At 37.4% G+C, this 22186-nt stretch overlaps 1 protein-coding gene across 3 annotated transcripts in view; it reads right to left on the reverse strand.

Moving 5' to 3' along the window:
* The window catches only part of CNTN1 (contactin 1), a 244928-nt gene that overhangs the window by 57708 nt on the left and 165034 nt on the right, over positions 1–22186 (reverse strand). For all 3 annotated transcript variants that reach the window (XM_071733630.1, XM_071733631.1, XM_071733632.1), the window contains 11 exons: positions 17952–18081; positions 14333–14505; positions 12794–12889; positions 11682–11888; positions 9267–9363; positions 8933–9114; positions 7632–7756; positions 5513–5630; positions 3801–3951; positions 3186–3313; positions 619–794 (listed from right to left, as the gene is read on the reverse strand). In XM_071733630.1, the coding sequence (XP_071589731.1) occupies positions 619–794; positions 3186–3313; positions 3801–3951; positions 5513–5630; positions 7632–7756; positions 8933–9114; positions 9267–9363; positions 11682–11888; positions 12794–12889; positions 14333–14505; positions 17952–18081 (1583 nt within the window). The remainder of the gene's footprint in view (positions 1–618; positions 795–3185; positions 3314–3800; positions 3952–5512; positions 5631–7631; positions 7757–8932; positions 9115–9266; positions 9364–11681; positions 11889–12793; positions 12890–14332; positions 14506–17951; positions 18082–22186) is intronic.

Here is a 22186-nt window from a genome sequence, read left to right on the forward strand (position 1 = left end):
ATTTGTTGTTTAATATCAGTAAAATTAGCATGTGATTAGACACAACTAGGAGGGATTTCTACTCAAAGTCTTCATTTTCAATAAGCCTGATAGAAGACTGTTAAAAGATAATCATACATGCAAACACAGAAGATCTATGATTCTTCTTTCTATGTGCCAAAATGAATGTCTTTGTATTAACTTGTTTAGACTTCACACAAACTCTTCTTACTCAGTGTTTACAGACTATTTGACTCCTACCCACCAGCTGGCTGGGTGTCGTGCCAAATTCCAGAAATGGTGATGAGAGTCACATGGGTAAGTAAAAGTGAATGCATATGCTAACATTTTTTGAGAAAATCTGAACCCTGTTTATGATTGGGCTACCTTCTTACCAGTTGTATTCACTATTTATCAGCGTGGCATTTAACTGAGGCACCAAAATAAATCAATTTAGGTGTCTGACTGGAGCTATCTACCTGCAAGTTTCTACAGGCCTGTAAGGCTTCTAAATTGTAATTTTATTTTATGTTCTTAGCTTACAACAACACAACAGAAGAAGCAAAACAGAAAAGACAGCTATTCACAATAAAGGCAACTAAGCTTTCACATATTAGATAAGGATCTGTAGTATCTTACCATAACATTCCTTTCATAATGTTCGTGCTCTTTCTCAAAATCTATTACAAAGCCATTTAGAGACCAAATAAATGTCAGGTCTAATGTGGGATCATGGGATGCAATGCATTGCATGGTGGCATTCTCTCCAACGGTGACGTCCACATTCAATGGAGCTAAAGTAATCTTTGTAGCTTCTGTGAAGTTAACAGTAAACACAGAAAATTCCAGTAAATAAATGTTTTTCCAAATGTAAGCTCAGCTCCGTAACTGTTTGATTATACATTTAACCACTCCCTTAGACCATAGTTTACATGTTATTCATGCACCTACATTTCAAAGGACCAAACTGAAGAGAACAAAGGAAACCTCTTACAATTGAAATGCTGAAGTTCTGTTTGGCTGTCCTTTGAAAATGGCTCTTTCAGTCTCTGAATCACATTACTATTCAAAGCTATTTTTATTCACTGAGTACATCTCAGGTGGAAAGAAGACATTATTAATCTTATGTGATTTGTGTTGCATCTCTTGTTTTAATTATAATATGCCTTGTGCTTTAAAACCTGTATTTTCAACGCATGGAAAGTTCTACTCAGTTGTCAGGCTTAGTCAGATATCCAGTAGAACATTGCAGGGACCAAGATCTTAATTTAGCTACTGAGAAACAATATAATAGATGCATAACAAACTATGCAAATAGCTACATGTGGAAAGGAAAAGAAAATAATACAAAAGGAAGAAAGCTATATATCCCCTGGAAATGTCTCTTATTATTACAGAAACAAAAAAAAAAGGAAAAGATCTCATGATACTTGCTAGAGAACTTGGTATATGCATCAAAATCATATAGCAAATTAGCAACTGCTGTGGAAGAGACTGAATCACAGAAACCTATTAATTTTTCTTCAAACATCATTAGAAAACAAAAAGCACAGAACAGTAACAAATCCTTAATAAAACAAACATTTCTTGTCCATCTTTCTTGGACAGAAACCCTCCTCTGGACTCTACTCTAATAACCTAAAACCTGCTTAATTGTGCATATGGGAATAGAACAACTACTGGCTACGGAGCTATCCTATAGTGCATTTGAGCAACCAGGTAACACCTGATCTCTAAAATCTTAGCTACAGACACCAGTTTAGGCCAGATGCTCCATTCCAGCACTGTGTCTGTACATTCAACATTTGGTTCTGCCATCAGTCATTTTCTAAATATTTACCTAAAGTACTCAACCAGTCTAAGAAGTGGAAGAAAGAGTGGTCCCGAGGCAGTGAACATACACCATGTGGAAAAAAAACATTTTAAAGTGCCTGTCAGATTCAGATTTAACTTTTTAATTTCCTCTACTCATGCAGTCTGAGAAGTTTCATGGGCCACACAGTGTGCTTGGGAATCCCATTTTCAAAGCAATGTTTGTCAACCTCCATAATTGTTCACTATGTGAAAACAACTGAAATATGTCATCTGACCCTTCTGTTTCTGCTGTGATGCAGGGAAGTTTACTTAGTCTTTTCTTTTTTAGAATAATCAGAGCAGAATTCTCAAAAATTTTACAATTCTTCACACTTGGCTTATAAACATATGCCTTATGTGTTTCACTGTGGAGACTGATAATGCAAATGTTCTTCCTGATTTTAGAAGGTATGATATGACTATTGAGGAGCTGGAAATTTATTTACATAACCTTTCAAAATAATCAAAATGCCTGAGGGTAATATTAAGGCATATAACACTGCAGAAGTTGATGAAAAATAACTGCTAACATTGAACAAATCTCATTAATCAAAAGAAAGTCTTACAATTCATTTGGTACAATAAACTTGGTATAAATCAGCCAGAGAAATGTTTTCATATGACCAGAATATTCAGATAAATTCTTGCATTAGCACAACAGTATTTTGGCATTGAGCTGTCACATCCAGCATAAGTTCTGGAATAGACATTAAAAAATGTATTTGATAAATGACTCTTCTACTGTCAGTAATACTTGACAGACAGAGCTGTTCACGAATGTTATCTCTCTTGTCACATTTATTTATTTGACTTAAGATTTAAAATAAGCAATTAAGCATATCAGTATTAAATCAGTAAATATTAATACTTAAAGGAAGACATTTTAACAAAGAATCATGAGTGTATGCTCTGTCTCACCAACTTAATGCATATTTCTTTATGTGCAATTCTCTCTCAGACTTGTTTACCCCAACAAAAGAAAAAATAAAGAAAAGAAGGAAGGTGACTAAGAATCCCATTTCTCTGAGTCATGGCTCCCATATTGCACCTTAGTGCTAAGCTATGAAATTGAGAGAATGCATCAAAATATGTCAGTTTAATGAATCTGATTCAATAAGCTCTTACAAAAATCAACTATGAAAATGGAGATACAGTCAGAGAACTGGTGCGAATATACACAGTCTCTACGAAGCAATATGCTTTAAAAGCATCAATTCATTGTTTAATGAGCAATTAAATTAGAAAGAAAAGATATAAACTGGCTTGCAAAAGCAGTGCAGTGCTGGAAAAAAAGAGTAATTTTGAGTTAAGGGTTTCTAATTGAAAGGAACTAATGGAATCCAGAGGTTTACCTGTCATTTCTAGGACACCAGTGCTATTAGCTTTTCCTCGGTTATTTTCAGCAAAACAGGTGTAGCGACCTTCATCCAGCTTTGTGACATTGATAATTTCCAGGCTCCCATCATCCCATATACGTATGCTATTGAGAGTGCAAAAAATACAGCAAGAGAAATTAGCTATTTATTTTAGAAAGTAGGTCTTTCAGTAAGGATTGTAGTTAAATGAAATAAAATCCCAAACATCTCTTGGAAGGTCTCATCTAGCTACCACATTTATAAACACTGCTACAGTCAAAAGTATTTTAATAGACTGTGGCAAGATTAGATGCCTCACATTGTTGCAAGAGAATGTACTTTTAGCCACTTGAAGTAATTCAAATACTTTTCTTACACTTCTTATAGTTTTTTGATTCAGTTCTGAAATGTGAACTGCATCAAAAAGAATGGTTAAAGTTGGATGCCCTGTTAGCTATTTGGGTCAGCAATGCAAGCAACATTTTGACATATAATTTTCCTGAAATTACATATTCTCCTGACCCTGAAATCTGCAAAAGTGAAGACTAATCAACAAGATAAACATAAGGAACAATTTTTAAAATTCGGTGTCCACTGGCAGTCAATACTAACCGGCTCCCATTTACAAGCAACTCTGTTCCTTTGCTCCAGGAGAATTTTGGTTTAGGAGCAGCTTTAGGCTTGCATTCTATGATTACACGGCCCCCTTTAGCTGCTAAGATTTTCTTCTTCATAGGGTTCAGTTCAAAAGTAGGAGGTGAAGCTGAAAGCAAAATAAACACAAATACCCATGTTAGTGATTTTTTTGCAAATACTTTTTTTTTTTTTTTCAGCATGAAGGTAAATGAAAGAACTACTGAATTGTATGCAAATGTCTGTTATTCAGACTAGTGAAAAAGATCAGTGGTGCAGAGATGTGATGACAAGTAGATGGTGATCTAAAAGAAACAGGAAAAATCATTACACAGTCCTGTGCTGTGTTACACTAGAGGTTTTTATCTGATGATTTCTGAACCTCCATCGAAGTTTAATCTAACAAGATCAAAGTCCCCAGAAATCAATAGGAAGATTCTCCCTTTCAAAGGCTTTTTGATCCATTCTAATAAAATTTAGATTCCTAGAGCCCAACTCGATCATACTTTCAAATAATTGTTGGGTTACTTTTCAATGGTTTTAACTGCCCTCTAGCAACTCTCAGGTTTCTTCTTTGTCTTTGTAGTTTTCCATTTGTCTTGCTGGCTCTAGGTGTACACAGATGTACAAGAGTAAAGAGACATGACTGTAGCAAGCACCACATTCATGTATGTGAGGTCAGACCATTGCTTACTAATTTTCTCTTTATTTGTAACCAAACAAAAGAAAAAATGCTATTGATAATTTGCATTTTGGCATACCATCATTTTTAATCATGCCAGCAAGCATGTGCACAGCCTGAGGGAACAGGGCTGTTAGTTAAGCCTAGCAAAACAGAGAAGAACTCTGAACATCCACTTTTTACCCCTGAATTTTGAAAATGTGCATGTAAAAAGTGTTTGTCTCAGGGTAGTCCAGGCTGCTACTGAGTACATAGTAAAGGAAGAAAGAAGAGTGAAAGATGGAGTACTGATATGCAATGGGTTGGGGAAGTCAAGAATTGTTTAGCTCTTGGGAAAGTCTGGAGATGGAAAGAACCCCGGGAAACTACTGCAAAGACATCTCCTGTGAAAGCCACGTTCATGCAGCCTGTGCACCTGCTCTGATGACATCAGTGATAACATCAGAAATTGTTTTAAGCCTGAGCACTCTGGATCTGAAAGGCAAACTTGCAACAGGATGCTACTCAGGATAACACAATGAATTAATAGCTAATTGCAGCTGGTTGTAATGAGTTGTAGAGGCCAGAAGCAAAGAGGAGTGAAGAGGAATAACTTCAAAGGCCTGGTGACTGAAAACATAGTTTCTAAATAAGAATATTTTGCCCCACAGTAGAGGGAGCATAGGGTAACATAAAACCCCCAGCACTTCTCAACAGTTTTGTAAGCTTGAGAGGGTAGACAGCAACTCTAGGCACTTCATGTAAGTTCTGCACTACCAGTTCCTCTGAGTGGTAAGAGCAGTGAGCAAACATCAGAGATAAACTGAAATAAACAGAAATAAACATTCTCCATAAATTAGTAACAGGTTTTCTCAAACCCAGGTAGGGGGCTTGAATAAACCCCACCTCACTGAGATTCAGAGAGGGTTCTTAGCTTTATCTTCACAGAAATCTGTTACCAAACAATGCAAATATGACTGCTATCTTACTCAAATGTGAAATAATAAATAGAGCAAATAATCCCACTGACCCACAATCTTCAGCTCAGCATTTGCATAAATAACTCCATGTGTGTTCTCAGCTATGCACTGGTACATGCCGGCATCGTCAAAGGTCAGACTTTGCATCCTTAGTTCACCTTTCCGAAACTGAAACACAGAATCAGTAAAACATCAGGATATACATATAGATTGCATATGCTGAAGTATTCACACCCATACACATTTCTTCATTTTGTTTTTATGGGTGTTCCCAACAGAGTCCCTCACACAACATTGAGGCATCAATAAGAGTGCCTTTTATCCATACTACATTCCAGTCTTTGTAATGATGCGTTCACCATTTTTTAAAGGAAAATTTAGGGTTGATTGAAATTTTTTTCTGGAAAAAATCATAGCTGAGAAGTACTGGACACATCTATACACATCTATTCTTCAGTCCACTGTTACCATACCAGTGCAAACACTACTGATTCAGAAATAAGCAACAAGAATTTACATTCATTTTATGTACATAAGCTTTGTTTCGCCATGCTCAGACTTCAGTATGTTATATGTACATTGTTTTACAACAACAAAAGGTCAAAGCAAAACCCAGTGAGATAATTTTTCAGAAGATTCTTCTGGGAGGTAGTGTGAGCTATTTTCTATCACTTTGTTTTAATATAAAAAGGAAATTTGATAAATCAAAATGAAGTAGTTGATGTATTAAAAAAAAACAAACCACAACTGTATATAAAAATTCACAAAGTATGAAATATTTTGTAAATCACAAATAAATGTCAATAGTTTTTTAAACTATCATGCTAATAAATTCTATTTTCTTGTAAAAATGAGGCTGAATAGCTTTTAACTTTGTATATGAGTCAACTGGAGTGCATGGAGTAGTGGAAGATTAAAAGAATACTTTTTATCTGAAACAGAGAATAGATTAAAGGGATCATATTTCCTGTATTTTTTACTGAAAAACATTAAATCAGATTGTCTACAAGTAATCTTTGTTTTGTGCTAAGTGAAATACCTAATTAAAAATTATCTGATTTAGAAACAAACTACACTCTCAAGGTAATTTAAATATTTTTGCTCTTTTCCTTTTGGAAATCATCTTGTACCATTGACACATAATCTTCTTGTGCACTGCTGGAGAATTACCCACCGCTTTTGCAGCCCAATATTCAGATCTTGTCACTGAAAGCCAAGTTCAGTGGGGACTGTCAAGCAATTCAGTGGCTAAATTACTTTTTTCTAATAGCTACAGAAGCTAGAAAACAGCATTGTTTTTTCTGGTTTAAGCTATCTCCATATGGCAGATGGTGATATCCCTGTTCTACTTCTAACCTTCTGCATTTTCCCTAAGATCCACAGCCAAAACAATGCTGCCTCATTCTCTGTTTTTTGTTTGCCTGCCAAGATCAGTGTCACCACGGCCCAGCAGATGCAGCCTTACATTGTGCCCTCCTCTATTCTCTTTGTTCTTTAATGGCTCATCATGCAGTATAAGTAATGGATATTAAATACATTGTTGAAATGCCTGGACAGAAAATCAACTTAGTTTAAATAGAGCAGCCAATGCAATAAACTGTAATCATCAAATGGTATTCATTTAAACTTCACATCACAAAATAATGGAATTAATGCAATACTATATGGCTACAAATGAATACTATATGAAAAAGTATATGATGTAGGAGCACCATTGATCATTTAAAAATTATTCTTTTTTCTCTTGTCTCCACTGGCTACATTTTCTCTTACATTTTTAGATACACTTGTGTTTTATATTGTAAAAAGGATTCTTTTTAGAGAGATGGTAACATTCATTTTTTTATCCATGGGAAAGGAAATAGCCTTTACTTACAGAGGCCTTGAGAAAAAAAGGATAACCACCTCCTCAACATGTGGTAAAAAGGCAAGCTCATAACCCAGACCTGAATATTAAATAGCATTTCAAAGAAATGCATTTCAAAACAGAAGACAAGACTGAGGTAAAACTGTATAAAATAGATTTTAACACCTAATGTGAGTGGAATCAGCAAATATTTTTATCTCTAGAATTATTTTTCTTTAACCTTTTAATAATGCATGCTTCAAAAAAAATTGTTTCCATCAGCTAACCAATCAATTATGCATTGACTGTGGCAATATACTCACTGAGACACCGTTCTTCAACCATCTAATTGTTGGAATAGGTTTGCCTGTAGCTACACAAGGCCAGTACAGGTCACTGCCTATATCCTTCTCTGTGTCATTGATATGTTCCACCCACTCAGGAGAGGCTGAAGAATAAAAAACCATGATACCTTGTAAATATAACAAGTACATATTTAATTAGCATTACAATCTCTTAATTCTATCTTTTTTCCACTATACTTCAGAGGCCACACAAAGTAACGATAATGCAGAAATGTATCAGCACAAGAAAAAACTAAGATGTTTTTGTCTTACCACTTGGACTCATAATCACTTCAAACTATTTTTTATGAGAAGACAATATGTAATTGAAATAATGCATCATGAATGTCCAAAGACACAGGATGCTACTGCTTTTGCTAATCTGTGGAAATTATTCAGTAAAGCCCTAAAAAAATTATAGTTATTACATAGAATTGTGCAAAACGATCTATACACTGAAAGAGTCTCCAAGAAAAACATTCTGTTGGTCTAGAGAAGACATTTTGGAAATTAATATTGAAAAAATCCCAGCTTTTACAAAGCAAACAAATTGATTTATTAACTTTGCCTATAATAACCTCTCACAACCTTTCCACACCGATTGTTAATTATTCCTGCTAAAGTTCAAGCACTTAGCTGAGGATCTAAACCCAGGAAATGGTCCATACAGTCAATTAAAAGAGACAGAAATCTTCTGAACATAATTCAGGTGTTACGTATAAGCTTTTCAGGACATGGTGTTATGGCATAAGTCTCAGCCAAGGAGCCAAATTATTTGGGATTATTCCAATATGAGCAGTAAAATATAGTATTGGTTCTCTCATTTAACCAGTTGCATAAGGGAAAGGGAGAGAGGCCAAAGGAATAAAAAATTAACTTCAGCTAGTAAGAAAGCAAAACCAGAAGAGACAAATGGAATGAGGAAACAAGGAAGTATTAACATATCTAATGTTATTTTTTTGTTCCTGGCTTCTCTTTCACTTCAAGTACTCTAAATGTATTTAGTTTCCATTATGCATAATTATATTCATACTAATGGGAATTGCTGCCAAGGTGTATATACTGCTACCATAACAAGACAAATTGAGTAGGTGTTCAATTAATACACAAATGTTATTCCTGCCATTCAGTGCATGAGTTTCATTTTGCTCTGTTAATTTGAACAGCAGTATGTCAGGATGATGCAATGAGCCAGAACTGACATCAAGTATGAGAACAAAGATACTTCCAACATAAGTAAAAGCAACATAAATCGTGAAGAATAAAACTGTTCCACCTACCTTGTACATAAACTCTTGCTTGATGTTTATCTTTTCCTTTATAGTTTTCAGCTTCACACTCATAAAGTCCTTCATCTTCATACTGAATGTTGAAGATCTTAAGAACAGCACCAGACATGCTTATCTCAGCAGTGGCTGGCATGGGTTCAAGGTATTTACTCCACCTGAGTTCAGGAACCGGACTTGAAAAGGTACAATAAAGTACAAATCAGCATGTTCAAGAACTGGCTGTTAAAGTGTAGACTACAAAAAAGTGTTTGATGATGAAATGTATTTTCATTCCCTGGAATATGAAAGCAAGCAGTGCTCTACAATAACTTTAAAACATACTTACTTCCCAAGAGCAAAACACTCCAGTGTCACATTTTGCCCCAGGAGAGCGAGCGTGTCCTTGAACTTCACCTTGATATCAGCAGGATATACTTTTGCACCTAAAATGAAAAGAAGAGATTCTCAGAAAAGACAGGGCAGAAATATAGCTATAAAAACTTCCAACAGTTCAAGAAAACTGTTCTTACAATTCTTCATGGTGAATAAATAGCCTGGCCATCCACAATGTCTGATTTAGCACTGAACTTTTAATAATACAGCAAAACTGTTTTACTCAGCAATGAGTTATCTTTCTCTGAGATGGTTATGCCTAACATTTTTTACAGCACAATGCTTTAATATAGGCTTATTTACTTCACTTGAACTGTGATGATGTACTGCACGTGTGGGTAGACAAGTCTGAGTCTCTATTTTCCTGGAAGGAGTATTTTGAATTACTGTGAATTTACACTCAATATTATCTTAGTAGGAGTATGAAGGAGTCAGAGCCAGCAAATCTACACTCTAATGAGGCCACAGGGATGCAAATGTAATCAAATCTACCTAATGGTGATCCCTGCAGGAATCCTCTTTCAGTTCTTCTAGATGAAGATCTCAGTGTGAGTACTGGCCATGGAAAATTTAGATAAAGATCACGGATTTGTAATCACCCAAATTCAGTCACAGTTCTTCACTGTAATATGGGAAATTTAACAGATAAAAGGGGCATTGAAATCCTGGTGATGGATTTATGAGGCTCTAGTGACTGACAGCCTAAAATGGCAAAAGGGGACTTGGTTACCATTTGGAAAACATGCAGTTTTCATGAAGAAATGGTAGAGAAAAATTTAGTGACATAAAGTCACATGGGTGTCCTAGGTGACTGGCCATGAGACACAAAGCCCTTAGGCCACTGTTGGATAGGAAATTTCAACAGTGGAAAAGGATTTTCCATGTTCATAGGGGATTTCCTAGGGAGAAAAGAAAACCAACCCAACAATTTCTCAAGATGTTTATCAACTTTTAAATAAAGTTTCTGCTTCATAGTCATATCCCTTTGAACAAAGGCCAAGATCAGAGAAGTTATTAAGGATTTTGGGATGAATAAAGGGGCTTATTACATAAAAGAGATATGGATTCTCGGGGTGAGAACAATGTTCTCAACGATACAAAAGAAAATTTGTGAATGAATCATAGAATTGGCTGGGTTGGAAGGGACCTCTGAGATCATCACGTTCAACCCTTGATCCACTACCACCACAGTTATCAGGCCATGGCACTGAGTGCCACTTCCAGTCTCTTTTTAAATATCTCCAGGGATGGAGAATCCACCACTTCCTGGGGCAGCCCATTCCAATGTCTGATCACCCTCTCCGTAAAGAAATTCTTTCTAATGTCCAACCTAAACCTCCCCTGGCACAACTTGAGACCGTGCCCTCTTGTCTTGCTGAGAGTTGCCTGGGAAAAGAGACCAATCCCTCCCTGGCTACAACCTCCTTTCAGGGAGTTGTAGAGAGTGATGAGGTCTCCCCTGAGCCTCCTCTTCTCCAGGCTGAACAGCCCCAGCTCCCTCAGCCTCACCTTACAGAACTTGTGCTGGAGTCCCTTCACCAGCCCAGTTGCCCTCCTTTGGACCTGCTCCAGGACCTCAATCTCCTTCTTGAACTGAGGGGCCCAGAACTGGACACAGTACTTGAGGTGTGGCCTCACCAGCGCTGAGTACAGGGGAAGAATCCCTTCCCTGGACCTGCTGGCCACACTGTTCCTGTTACAGGCCAGGACGCCATTGGCCTTCTTGGCCACCTGGGCACACTGCTGGCTCATGTTCAGCTTCTTGTCAATCCAGACTCCCAGGTCCCTTTCTGCCTGGCTGCTCTCCAGCCACTCTGTGCCCAGCCTGGAGCTCCCCATGGGGTTGTTGTGGCCAAAGTGCAGGACCCGGCACTTGGCCGTGTTGAACCTCATCCCGTTGGAATCAGCCCAACTCTCCAGTCTGTCCAGGTCCCTCTGCAGAGCCCTCCTGCCTTCCAGCTGATCCACACACCCCCCCAGCTTAGTGTCATCTGCAAACTTGCTGATGATGGACTCAATCCCCTCATCTAAATCATCTATAAAGATACTAAACAGAACTGGGCCCAACACTGATCCCTGAGGGACACCACTGGTGAGCAGCTGCCAACTGGATGCAGCACCGTTCAGCACCACTCTCTGGGCCTGGCCCTCCAGCCACTTCCTAACCCAGCAAGGGAGATTTCCTTCACAGAGATTTCACCAAGGATGGTAATGATTTGGACCTCTGTGCATGGAAACAAAATAACATTTTGCAGTAGCCACTATAACTTGCCATATGATTATCCTCAGAGACCTGTAGTTATGACTAAGCAAAATTAAAACACGCTTAGAATGTTGCATGTACACAGTATTTCCAACAAATACTTACGGTCTGCCTGTGGGATGAGTGGAATAAATTTACTGAATACACTCTTAGTTATTGAAGGGCTGGACACAAAACACGAATAATTGCCCTTATCTGATGCTTCCACATTTGCAATGTAAAGATTGCCATTCGTCTGGGACACGAAGCGTCGCTTGTCCAAAGCAATGAACACCGGGAACTCATTTAGCAGCCAGCGGTAACTGAGATCATCTGGAGGAAAATATTTTCTAGTCAATATTAAAAAAAAAAGGTACTACTAGCTACTTAAGCCACGGACTGCTGTCGGCATATAAATCACTTCACCCTGATTTCTAGCTTCTTCCGATCCAGATCTTTCCTTTTGGAGAGGCACCTCTTGTCAGAGAGAATGTACTTGTCTCGGGAGTCACCTACACTGAACATTGGGGAACTGCTGCCAGGAGCACAGATTGCTGTGGACCCAGCTACAGCCTGCATGGATCCCCACGGGCACAGCCTTCCCATAGGAACCGGTGTGGGGTGGAAGGAGATGGGCAGCAGGGTCTTGCCCTGGCCCAACTGAGAGGTTGGAGAGGCCTTGCCAGTGTTGCAGGTAGAGTATAAAAGCTAAAACATTATCCCATCTTACACGGTAAAAGAGATGCTAACAGCCAAATTCATCCCTTATGATGGAACTTCAGATGCTTGAGGACATGATCCCTGCAGAGCTCTTCAGCAGTTACTGCTCAGAGAATGGCACTTCCAGAGCATAAATCACCTCACCACTGTAATTTGTGTTGTGGTGACTTTGTTAGGTGGAACGGAGCTGGGTCCTGGCCAGTAGAAAGGCCAGTGCATTAGTGACACAGTGATAGGTACTCAGGTCTTTTGAATAGTAGGCCAAACCTCCCCTAAATCATCCATATTAGTTTGAGTCATGCTATTTTTAAAATCAAAAACTGTTTACTAACCTTATCCTTTACATATGAACAACTACAAGTATATATCCAATATGGAAACCTAACCTAAATAGGGATTATCAAGCTACAGAAAAGCTACTGTTTAAGTTAACTTAATAGATTTTAAAAAAAAAATAATATTATTCTGTCTTGTTGTCTCAAGTAGTTGAAAATGAAACACACTTTGAGCTGGATTACCTGGGTAGTGGTAAGGGGGCTCACAAAGAAGCACTGCTCCAACACCTTCTCGGACCTTAACCTCATAGCGTTCCTCAGGTGGAAAGGGATCCAGATCTAGTTTAAAAAAGTGAAGGGAAGGAAAACTGTGGGATTTTTAGTTTCTATTCTTCATCCTCTTGGCTTATTATCACTTAAATGTTATTTATGTTCTGTTCAGTGTAATTGTCCAGTACACTAATTATCAATGTTACGTTCATGCAATCTGCCAGTTGGTAGGCAGGAAGACATCCTTCAGGACTGTTTTGGCTGTACTTTTTCAACTATTGTGTGTATCAGTTCAACTTGAAACACAGCTATTGTAGCTTTTATCTCCCTGGTTGTTCAGGACTGGAACCACTGATGCCTGCTTTAAGTAAAAAATAAATATCCTTTAAACTGAATCTTGATGCTTTCTTCATTAGTAGGAAATACCAACCTTATCATCTATTCATTCCAGAAAATATACTGTGTAAAACACTAAGAGTAGATCAATCATTATGTGATTCATCACCTCATTACAGTTGGAGTTTCCTTGATAGCATCATAGACTGGTTTGGGTTGGAAGGGACCTTAAAGATCATCTAGTTCCAATGCTCTTTCATGGGCAGAGACATCTCCCACTCTATGCGGTCCAAATACTGGCAGAAATGAGAACTTTTCACATAATCTCTGATCTTATACTGTAAGGAGTGAATTCTGCTCATGGAGGCTGCTGAAAAACAAGAGGGGCACTAAGCACTTAACATCAGGGTAAAGGACACACAGAACTTTGTGAATGGTCACCAGACAAGAGTGGATTCGGGTTGTTTTTTTTTGGTGTTTGTTTGGTTTAGTTTGTTGTGGGTTTTTTTGTTTTTCTTTTTTGTCCTCTGATGAAAAGATATACCCAGGGAAAAAAGCATTCTAAGGCAAAATAAAAATCTCAAATTCTGTCTTCACTCTGTGAAATGCTACATTACTCTTTATGCAGTACATCAGTTCTTTACAATGCATGCATTTATTGGCATTTATTGAGAGTGCAGGTCTGTGGATATGCATGTATTCCCAAGACCAGTTCACGCATGTCTGAATCTGACAGAAATGTTCCCCAGAAGGGTCATCATAGCCTAGAAATGCCAAGCTTTCCTCCTGCAGGTACACCAGCTGTGTTTGCACAGCAGTAGAGCCTCATCACCATATGCCCCCGTTTGCATCTTTCTTCTGTGGCTATTTCCCTTCAGGTTCTACCATCATTTAAAGCGAATCTGGACATTATTACCTCAAGATCTGGCTCCATAAGTCTCTTCAATTAAGAATTTAATATTTACTAAGAGGGTCGTCATGTCAGCTGAATGCTGAAGAATCAAAAATGCTTACAAAAGGTATTTTGTGTTCATCTCTACAGACTAAGGCACTTGAGGTATTGCTTTTACAGAGTAATACAGCTATAATATATTTTATCAGGAGACACTGCAGTGTAAAACATCAGGCATTTCAAGCTAACAATGTTTCAATATTTTGATGTAAATGCCATCTTACATCCAAAGCTCAGCATGGCTTCATTGCTTCTGACAGTTCCAAAGATATTTGACACTACACAGACGTATTTTCCAGCATCCCTTGATTTCTCTGGATTATTGATAACAAGTCTGCCTCCCACCATACTGTAGCGCTCCTTGGTTAAATCAATATCCCAGTTGTTGAGTTTCCACCTGTTAAAAAACCAAAAAACAGACATAAGATTTGGATCAGGAAAACAAACCTGGTAAGAAATAATATTTGAAAAACAACTGAAAAATTAGAATATACTATACAGGAAGTTAGTCATATGCTTATATATACACACTAGGTTTTTCTTAAGCAAGAGGCATAATTTGATGAACTTTATAGGTCTCCCAAAAGTTCCAGTTTCAGACTGCTGACAGTAATTACAGTAAAACCTGGCAGCCAGGTCGCTGAGTAAATGTAATTTTCACTTCAATGATTACGGGAGGAACTCAGTGGACCACGTCTGGCCCTTGCTGACTTCTAACAACTCCAACAAAGCTGCTCACCAAGCAGTGGTACCAGTACCCACGACTCATATCCATGGTTCTAGCACTGTGCCCACAAGAGGGAGCCCACAACCTTCGTTGAAAGAAACCGCACGTTTCCTCCGCATGAACAGGAAAGATGCGACCAAATACATTTAAAGATCTTAATATCACCTCAATGTAAATCCTTTTTTTTTTTTTTTGTAACAAGGGGAAGGCAGGTATTAGTTCTTGAAAACGAGAGAGCATACCCTATGTATTCTGTCCTAACTGCAGATGTACTGAAATACACAGAATACTTTGGAAACTGGAATTGCAATCATCATAGAAAGAAACAGTAGAAAAGTGGTATTTAAAAACAAAGAATTAAAAATGAATACAGAATTTTTAGGATTTTCAAGATGCAGTAAATAGAATTTAGGTTTTAGAATATCACTTCAGTCCTGTGAGGTATAGCATATGCCTGTACAACAAATAATAAATCTCCTGTTGAGAAATACCTAGGAATAACTCATGAGGACACCTTATGCTGCAATGAAATAGATTAGGATAATACTGCATAAAAAGTGTGACTGAGTAGTAAGAATTAAAAAAACACATCAAATTTTTTGTTCTGAATTTATTAATTTAAAATCAAGCCACAATCATATTTCCATTATAAATATTTTTTTTTATGAGTAAAGTATTATTTATATTCCTTTGTAAAAAACCCTACTCTGTAGTATAAAAAATTAACCTTAACAAAGTTATCCAAGTGAGTGCACATCAGGAACTCTGGAGATCTGCTTTCTCAGACCTTGCCTCTTAAATGGCAGCTGCTCTATTCCCCAAAAGCTGTGTTTGTGAGGAGCTCCATACACACAGGCAGTTCTCACCAGGTTCAGCTGGATTTCTCACATGCATGGTGTTCCACATACATGAAAAAGCAGAGTAAGATGCCTCATGACATCCAATGGGATGCACTGAATTTAAAAAAAGTCTCTCTACTGAGCTGGAAACAAATCTGTTTTTCCTATAAATTGCATTGTAGTTTGGAAAGGTGTATTAATAACATTTGTAGTTATCTATTATTCCTCTTCTCTTTTTTCAAGGCAGATCTGAGTTTCTTCCAGCTGATATGTAAAATTGCAGAAATATACATATAAAGATATCTACAGATGAGTTAGGAACAATCCAAGGGTTATATCTGAAGAAAGGCTATAGAAAGAGAAGTTTGATGAAATCTGTGAAATTCTAGAACCCCAGCAGACCAACGAAATCTCTAAAGATGGTAGGAGGTTCTACAGGAAAAGGTCACTGTTAATCACTAGCATGTATTTGCAGAAAAGGTCACAGTAACAGCACAGTAGGCTGAGGTCTGTGATGTGCAGGATGAGGGACTAAAGAACTCCTGTCTTGTCCCCGTGAAAGTAGATTTTCTTTCCTTCCTTTGGGAGGCTCCAGCAATGACAGGAAAATCTTTTAAAATAGATTCCCAGAAACACAAATAAATAGCAAGGTTATATTATCATATAACAGAAGAGAGAGTCGATTAATCCTTAACAAACAGTAAAAATAAGAACATAAGACTAAGAAGGTGGTCAGAGAGAACTGAAGTAGCAGTAATGACTTATCTGCCTCTGAAACAGGAGAATTTTGGCTCATGAACTGTTGAGGGGCTAAGAAATGAAGATGATGCTTGGAGGCAGACTAAAATAATGATGTCAGGAAATAAGGAAAGTGGCCTCATCCTATACTGCAATTATCACATCAGCTATCAGCAATAACAGTCAGATCTGCTCCGAGATAGAAGAGCTCTGGAGGTGAGAGGCAAATGTTCCAGAGTGACTTCACTAGGTCAGACTTTGCAGAGCCCATGACAGATAATGCTAAAATTCCTGTAGAGCTTCTTGTCACTCTATAGATGGGGTATTTACAAAGTCTTGCAGAGAGGGTGAGGACATCTCTGGACAGACTGGAAGTGATGAGTAAGTATTTCAAAGGGATATTGAATCTAAAGGTGTATGATCTCTCCATACTTCCAGTCCTTTCCAAGCACATGGAGTGGAAATAAATGAAACAGTAAAATACTGTGTAGAAAAACTTGTGAAGATGGGGATATGATAGTTTCCCCTCAAATTCTTCAATCACAGGTGGTGCTTCACATGTAGACAACCTGTAAGAGTATTTTAAAAGAAGGCAATGGAGACTGTGTAAGCTGTTTTGTTGGAAGAATACCATAGTTGACCACAATAGATTATAATAGATTTAAAATACCAGCCAGCAGACTGATCAACTATCGCTGTATTAGCAACCACAGTTTAGAAAGATGCATAAGTGAGCAATGGGGGAGGATCATAGGATAATTTAATGAAATTGATATCTTTTGCTAGCAAGAAATTGCATCTGCCCTCAGCATTATGACAGTAGTTCTCTGCCCATGATTAGGTGGTAAATTGGTCATGGTCTTAATAAGGACAATCTTAAGTACATTTCTCAGTGCATAATGACTAGATAATAGCCAATAAACTAATTCAAATGCCCTGAGTTCCCACAACAAAACAGAATGGCTCTGCTAATAACAACATAATTATTGTGAAAGAGGTCACATGTGTGAATCTCTACTGAAATTAGTTGAAACTTTCTCAGGATTAATTTTTCCATGTCTTCAGCAGCATAGCTGATACACTCATGAGCATCTCTCTACAATATGGGTGTACACAAAGGCAAGACAGGATGTAGAATATATCCAGGCAAAACAGCCAGTATTACTTCTTTCAGAGTAAAATACAGAAAAAAACACCAAAACAACCAAGAACAAGGACTCTAACCTCAGTCACCCATAACCTAAACTAGAAAGATATCCTCTTCATAATTTTTCTAAGGTCACCTTTTTTCCCTTGTTTTGCATCTGTTTTAGTATTCCAGTGTGCATATATATATATATAATATACATAGGAACATACTATTTTTAGAACTGACTAGACATTTTTGCAGATTGAATCAAGGTTGATTCTTCCTCAAAAATTGCAAAATTCTTGCTTTGAAGACTGACCTGTTAAGACAGTCACCCATTTAATACCACAACCTGAAATATTCACAAAGGAAAATATGTAAGACCTGAAAACCAAAATGAGAGAGGTTACCTGTATGTAGGAAAAGGAACTGCTCGAGCCCTGCAATTCATTGAAACTTGCCCATCCGAGGACTCTTCTGGGTAGATGGTATCAATGGGTTGCTCTTCAAAAACAGGTCCATAACCTTTGTTTCCTTCCTCTGAAAAACAGTTTGAAATGAATCACTTTTTAATTAGTAGGCAACTGAAGATGAATTTACATCATGCCTTGTGCATTCAAAACGTGAAGGCTAAATAGTGAGCTCTGCAAAACCAAGTTTTATCTGCATCAGCAAAACCAGAGTAGTATGGATGGTAGAAGTGGTGGCCTTCACTGACTCCTGCTTCATTTCTGCCCTCTGTGAACTAATGTAATTTAAACTGTGTTCCTGTAAAAATACCTTCTCTGCCTTCTCTGTTCACATCCTCAATTATTGGATGAAGATAATTATGAATTGAAAATATGCCCTTTGAGAATGAAGTGAGACCAACTTATTTCACAGAGGCTAACAAACTCTCATCATAAAGGTCCAGGTACAAAAACAACTATCCAAACAATTTTTTTTTTAATCTTATAATCTAATAATCTTCAATGTTTTATACATTTGGAAAGAACCCTTATTGCATCAGACAAAGAAAAAACAATGCTGGAGATCACAGCTCAGCATTACATTGCTTCCATAATAAATTTCTGCCCTGCCTTTCATACTGAGATATATGTTAACTCCCTCTCCAAAATAATACTTTAAGACAGCATCAAATAAAACATAAGTTTATAAAGTCAAGCACTTGAAGACAAATAAATGTCAAATAAGTCTGACAATAGGCTATTTTTTAAAATTTTTATCCTCCATTGGCTGATGCTGCTATAAAGTTTGCTGCTTGCCTCAGCTGTATTCTCTTCTCATTTATCTCCTCCAAGTGTACAAGACTGCTCTTTGGAGTGGGCAAAAGTAAGAAGAGGAGCAATGGTGGAACACTAAGGGAAAATTCTGCTCAGCAGAACCAGGATGTAACTATTATTTTCTGTGAAAATGGCAAATGTACACTTTAGGTACAGAATGGCACTGTGAGAAGCTGGTGCAATCTAAGGATAGACAAGAAGTTTAGACAATAGAGTTGTTTAATTCTCACAGGCCTCTCTTGAGACTGAACTGACTGTGGACACTTGCAAGCAAAGTCATGGGAAAAGCAAAGTACTACATGAATGCTACCAGGTTCACTTTCCATTTAGCATATTTAGCTTAAAAATTTCCAAAAACAATGTTTAAGGATGGAAAAAGCCACTCCATGTCTTGTAATGCTATATTTAAAATATTCAGATTGAGACATACACTAGTGATGTAACAAATGAATGTCAGTAATCAAGGTCTCTCTTAAAATTCTTGCCCTTGGCTTTAAAATATTTTATACTAAATCAGGCAGGTTTACAGAACCTGAGAAGGAAGAATCTATATATATAACTAAGGAATGTAAATTATGTCCATATTAAAATATAAGAGATATAAAACAATTCTTAAGCAGATAGGTTTATATTCTTCCTAAATTCCATATCCATAGATAGACACTGGATAACAGCAATAGCAGAAAAGTTGAGGTAGCTTTCAAATGACTTAATTTTGCTCAGTTCAAGTTTGGGAGAAAAAATAAATCACTGTTTCCCTTAGGGACAGGAGCAGGTCCAGAAAGCACTGTTGTGTTGTAGCAAGTATGGTCAGGCAACTTCAGTTTTAAAAACTAATTCATGTAATGAGATGAGAAGCCTTTGAAAGAAGAAAAAAAGAGCAACTAGAAAGACAGAGCTTTTGAAAAATGGTCTGCCTTCTTTGCTACTTTAAATCACAACACTATTTAAAAATCAACGTACTGCTAGATCAAAAGAAGAGTAAATTCAGACTGAAAGGGCAAGAGTCATGTATTTGATCAGAGCCTGGAATGGCTGTGCCAAAAACCTGATAGCAATTTCTGTGCACTTCTTAAATATGAATACAGACAAAAAAAAAAAAAGCCTCTAGCAGCAAATGGGCAGATCATATGCAGCTGACTCTTTCCACCTTAGGACTCAAATGATGGTACAGACCACTTAGGCATTTTGTAGCATCCATTTTTAATGCTGCCAGCACTATTAATTATAATGAGTGAATGTCTGCTTCTCCCACATATCAAATATGCTTTATAATGGCACTTCTGCTGCAATCTAGCATGAATTTGGTTTCGGATGTCTAGCTGAGCAGAAAAAGATGTGCACACTGCATATCAGGACTGGCAATGAATAAACCTTTCAATTTCCGTCGTGAGCGTGGACTGGGGATATGTAAACAGCATGAGGCAGAAGAGGGAAAAAAAAGGGTTCAAGAAATGCTTGAACACTTTAGGTGAAGCACTATGCCTTTGTGACTAAGTTTGGAGAGTGAGGAAAGTTGGAGTAAGACCACAAACAAAAGGATCAGTTGACTGAAGTTGGAAAAGAGCAGAAGTTGGGAAAAAAAAGAAGGAAATGGATGCATTAAGTACACTAAGAAGATGAGAAGAAAAGCACATTTCATCTGGTCCACTTTAGACACAATGATGGTCTTAAGGAACTCTCAAACAGCTTACTGCCCTATTTTCTGGGCACACTTCTTTTGATTAGCATTTTTAATTGAAGAAAAAAGGTATCATCATTGGAGAAAAATGCATTAAGTGCATCCTGCAAATGAGATTACAGCTTTTCAACACTGCTAGAGTATTTTGGGAAGACTTAGCAAAGATCAAGTAATACTCAACACAGCTGATGAGACCATGGATCCTATGAAAAAACAATGTTGCTGGAGGGTGGCCCAAGAGATCCTCTCCAGCTGGGCAGCACCATTCTCCCTCTGGGTGCTTCTGCAACGCCTCTAATGCTTGTCTGACTTCTTAGGTAGCTCTTAAAGCTAAAGAGAGTGGAGATTTATTAACTTCCAGCTTTCTGTGTTAGATTTCTGTCAGTTTAGGGATGTGAATCTGATGAAGACCTGTGGTTGTGGAACAGAAGAAGCAGTACAGGCTTGCACCTACTGAGTGTAAAATAGTTGTCTTATTAACTGGATCACTGAAAGCCTTACCACTACTTGCATATGGGCTACAAAATTATATTACTCTACCTTTATGTCTCTGCACAGTCCTATGAGAGATCATAAATAACATACCCAACACATTCAGGAAAGGATACCCAAAGGATGTCTGAAAATAACAATCAGAAACCACCTGAGACAGTAATTTTCAAACCATCTCGAGAAATGTCCTCACAAGAGGGAAAAGGCACAATAAGAAGGCTCATTCAGTTCATCCTAGCTCTGTATATATTTAATTGAGGAAATTTATATCAAGTTCTTGATATAAATCTATTTTTAAAAATGAACTATCTTTCAAATTACTTAATTTTGCACAGTAAGCACTACTGTAATGCAGAGACAAAGAAGTTTACCAGCCCATACACATTCCTGTTGTATTACTAAAGTCATAAAGATAAAATTGAAACAAATCAGCAGCTGATCATTCTTGTAGCAATCCTGTATTGATCTCCCTTTGACTCACACTGCATGTCCAAAACATTTGGACACTCAAATGGTCTTGCAGCCTCTATGCTCCTCATTTTCCCTTTTATTTCCAGCTCAAATTTGATAAGGACATTATGCTTATCTATAAATATAAAGGTAATGAAAAACTTTTCAGTATAGGCACCATATAGGTCCACTTCTTGTGTTTTCTTATAAAAGCCTAATCACTGTCTGGTATTGCTAGAGAGTATATTTAATTTGTTCTGTATTCAGTTTAATGATACAATTCTATATAAACATATTAATTCTGTGTAATGCTATAACTGCACTGACAATTTGCTCATGTTGGGTAAATTTGGCATAAATTGAACAACATAGAAGATAAATTTTGACTTGGTTTTTGAAATATGAATGACTGAAGCAAAGCTGCCCACTTTAACATTGGGAAGGGAAGGGACTTATTTATCAAAGCCAAATGCAGTTGATTTACATTAAAAATACCATAAATTAAGCAAGTAATTTTCCAGCTTAGTTTACAGGTCTTCATTCAGAAACACATTCAGGAAAATGTTCATGATACTAAAGGGTTTCTTTAAGAGTGTTTTATGTGTTGCTGCAGATAGGAGAAAGGTTGAATACGGATAAGGGGAGTGCAATCACATGGTCAGTTTGGGATTTGAGGACCAGGAGCCTGAGAAGTGGAGAGGACACATGGTAAGAGCATCCCAGGAATGAAGCCTGGGAT

Source organism: Heliangelus exortis, chromosome 1, assembly GCF_036169615.1.
Source record: "Heliangelus exortis chromosome 1, bHelExo1.hap1, whole genome shotgun sequence".
Taxonomy (NCBI): domain Eukaryota; kingdom Metazoa; phylum Chordata; class Aves; order Apodiformes; family Trochilidae; genus Heliangelus; species Heliangelus exortis.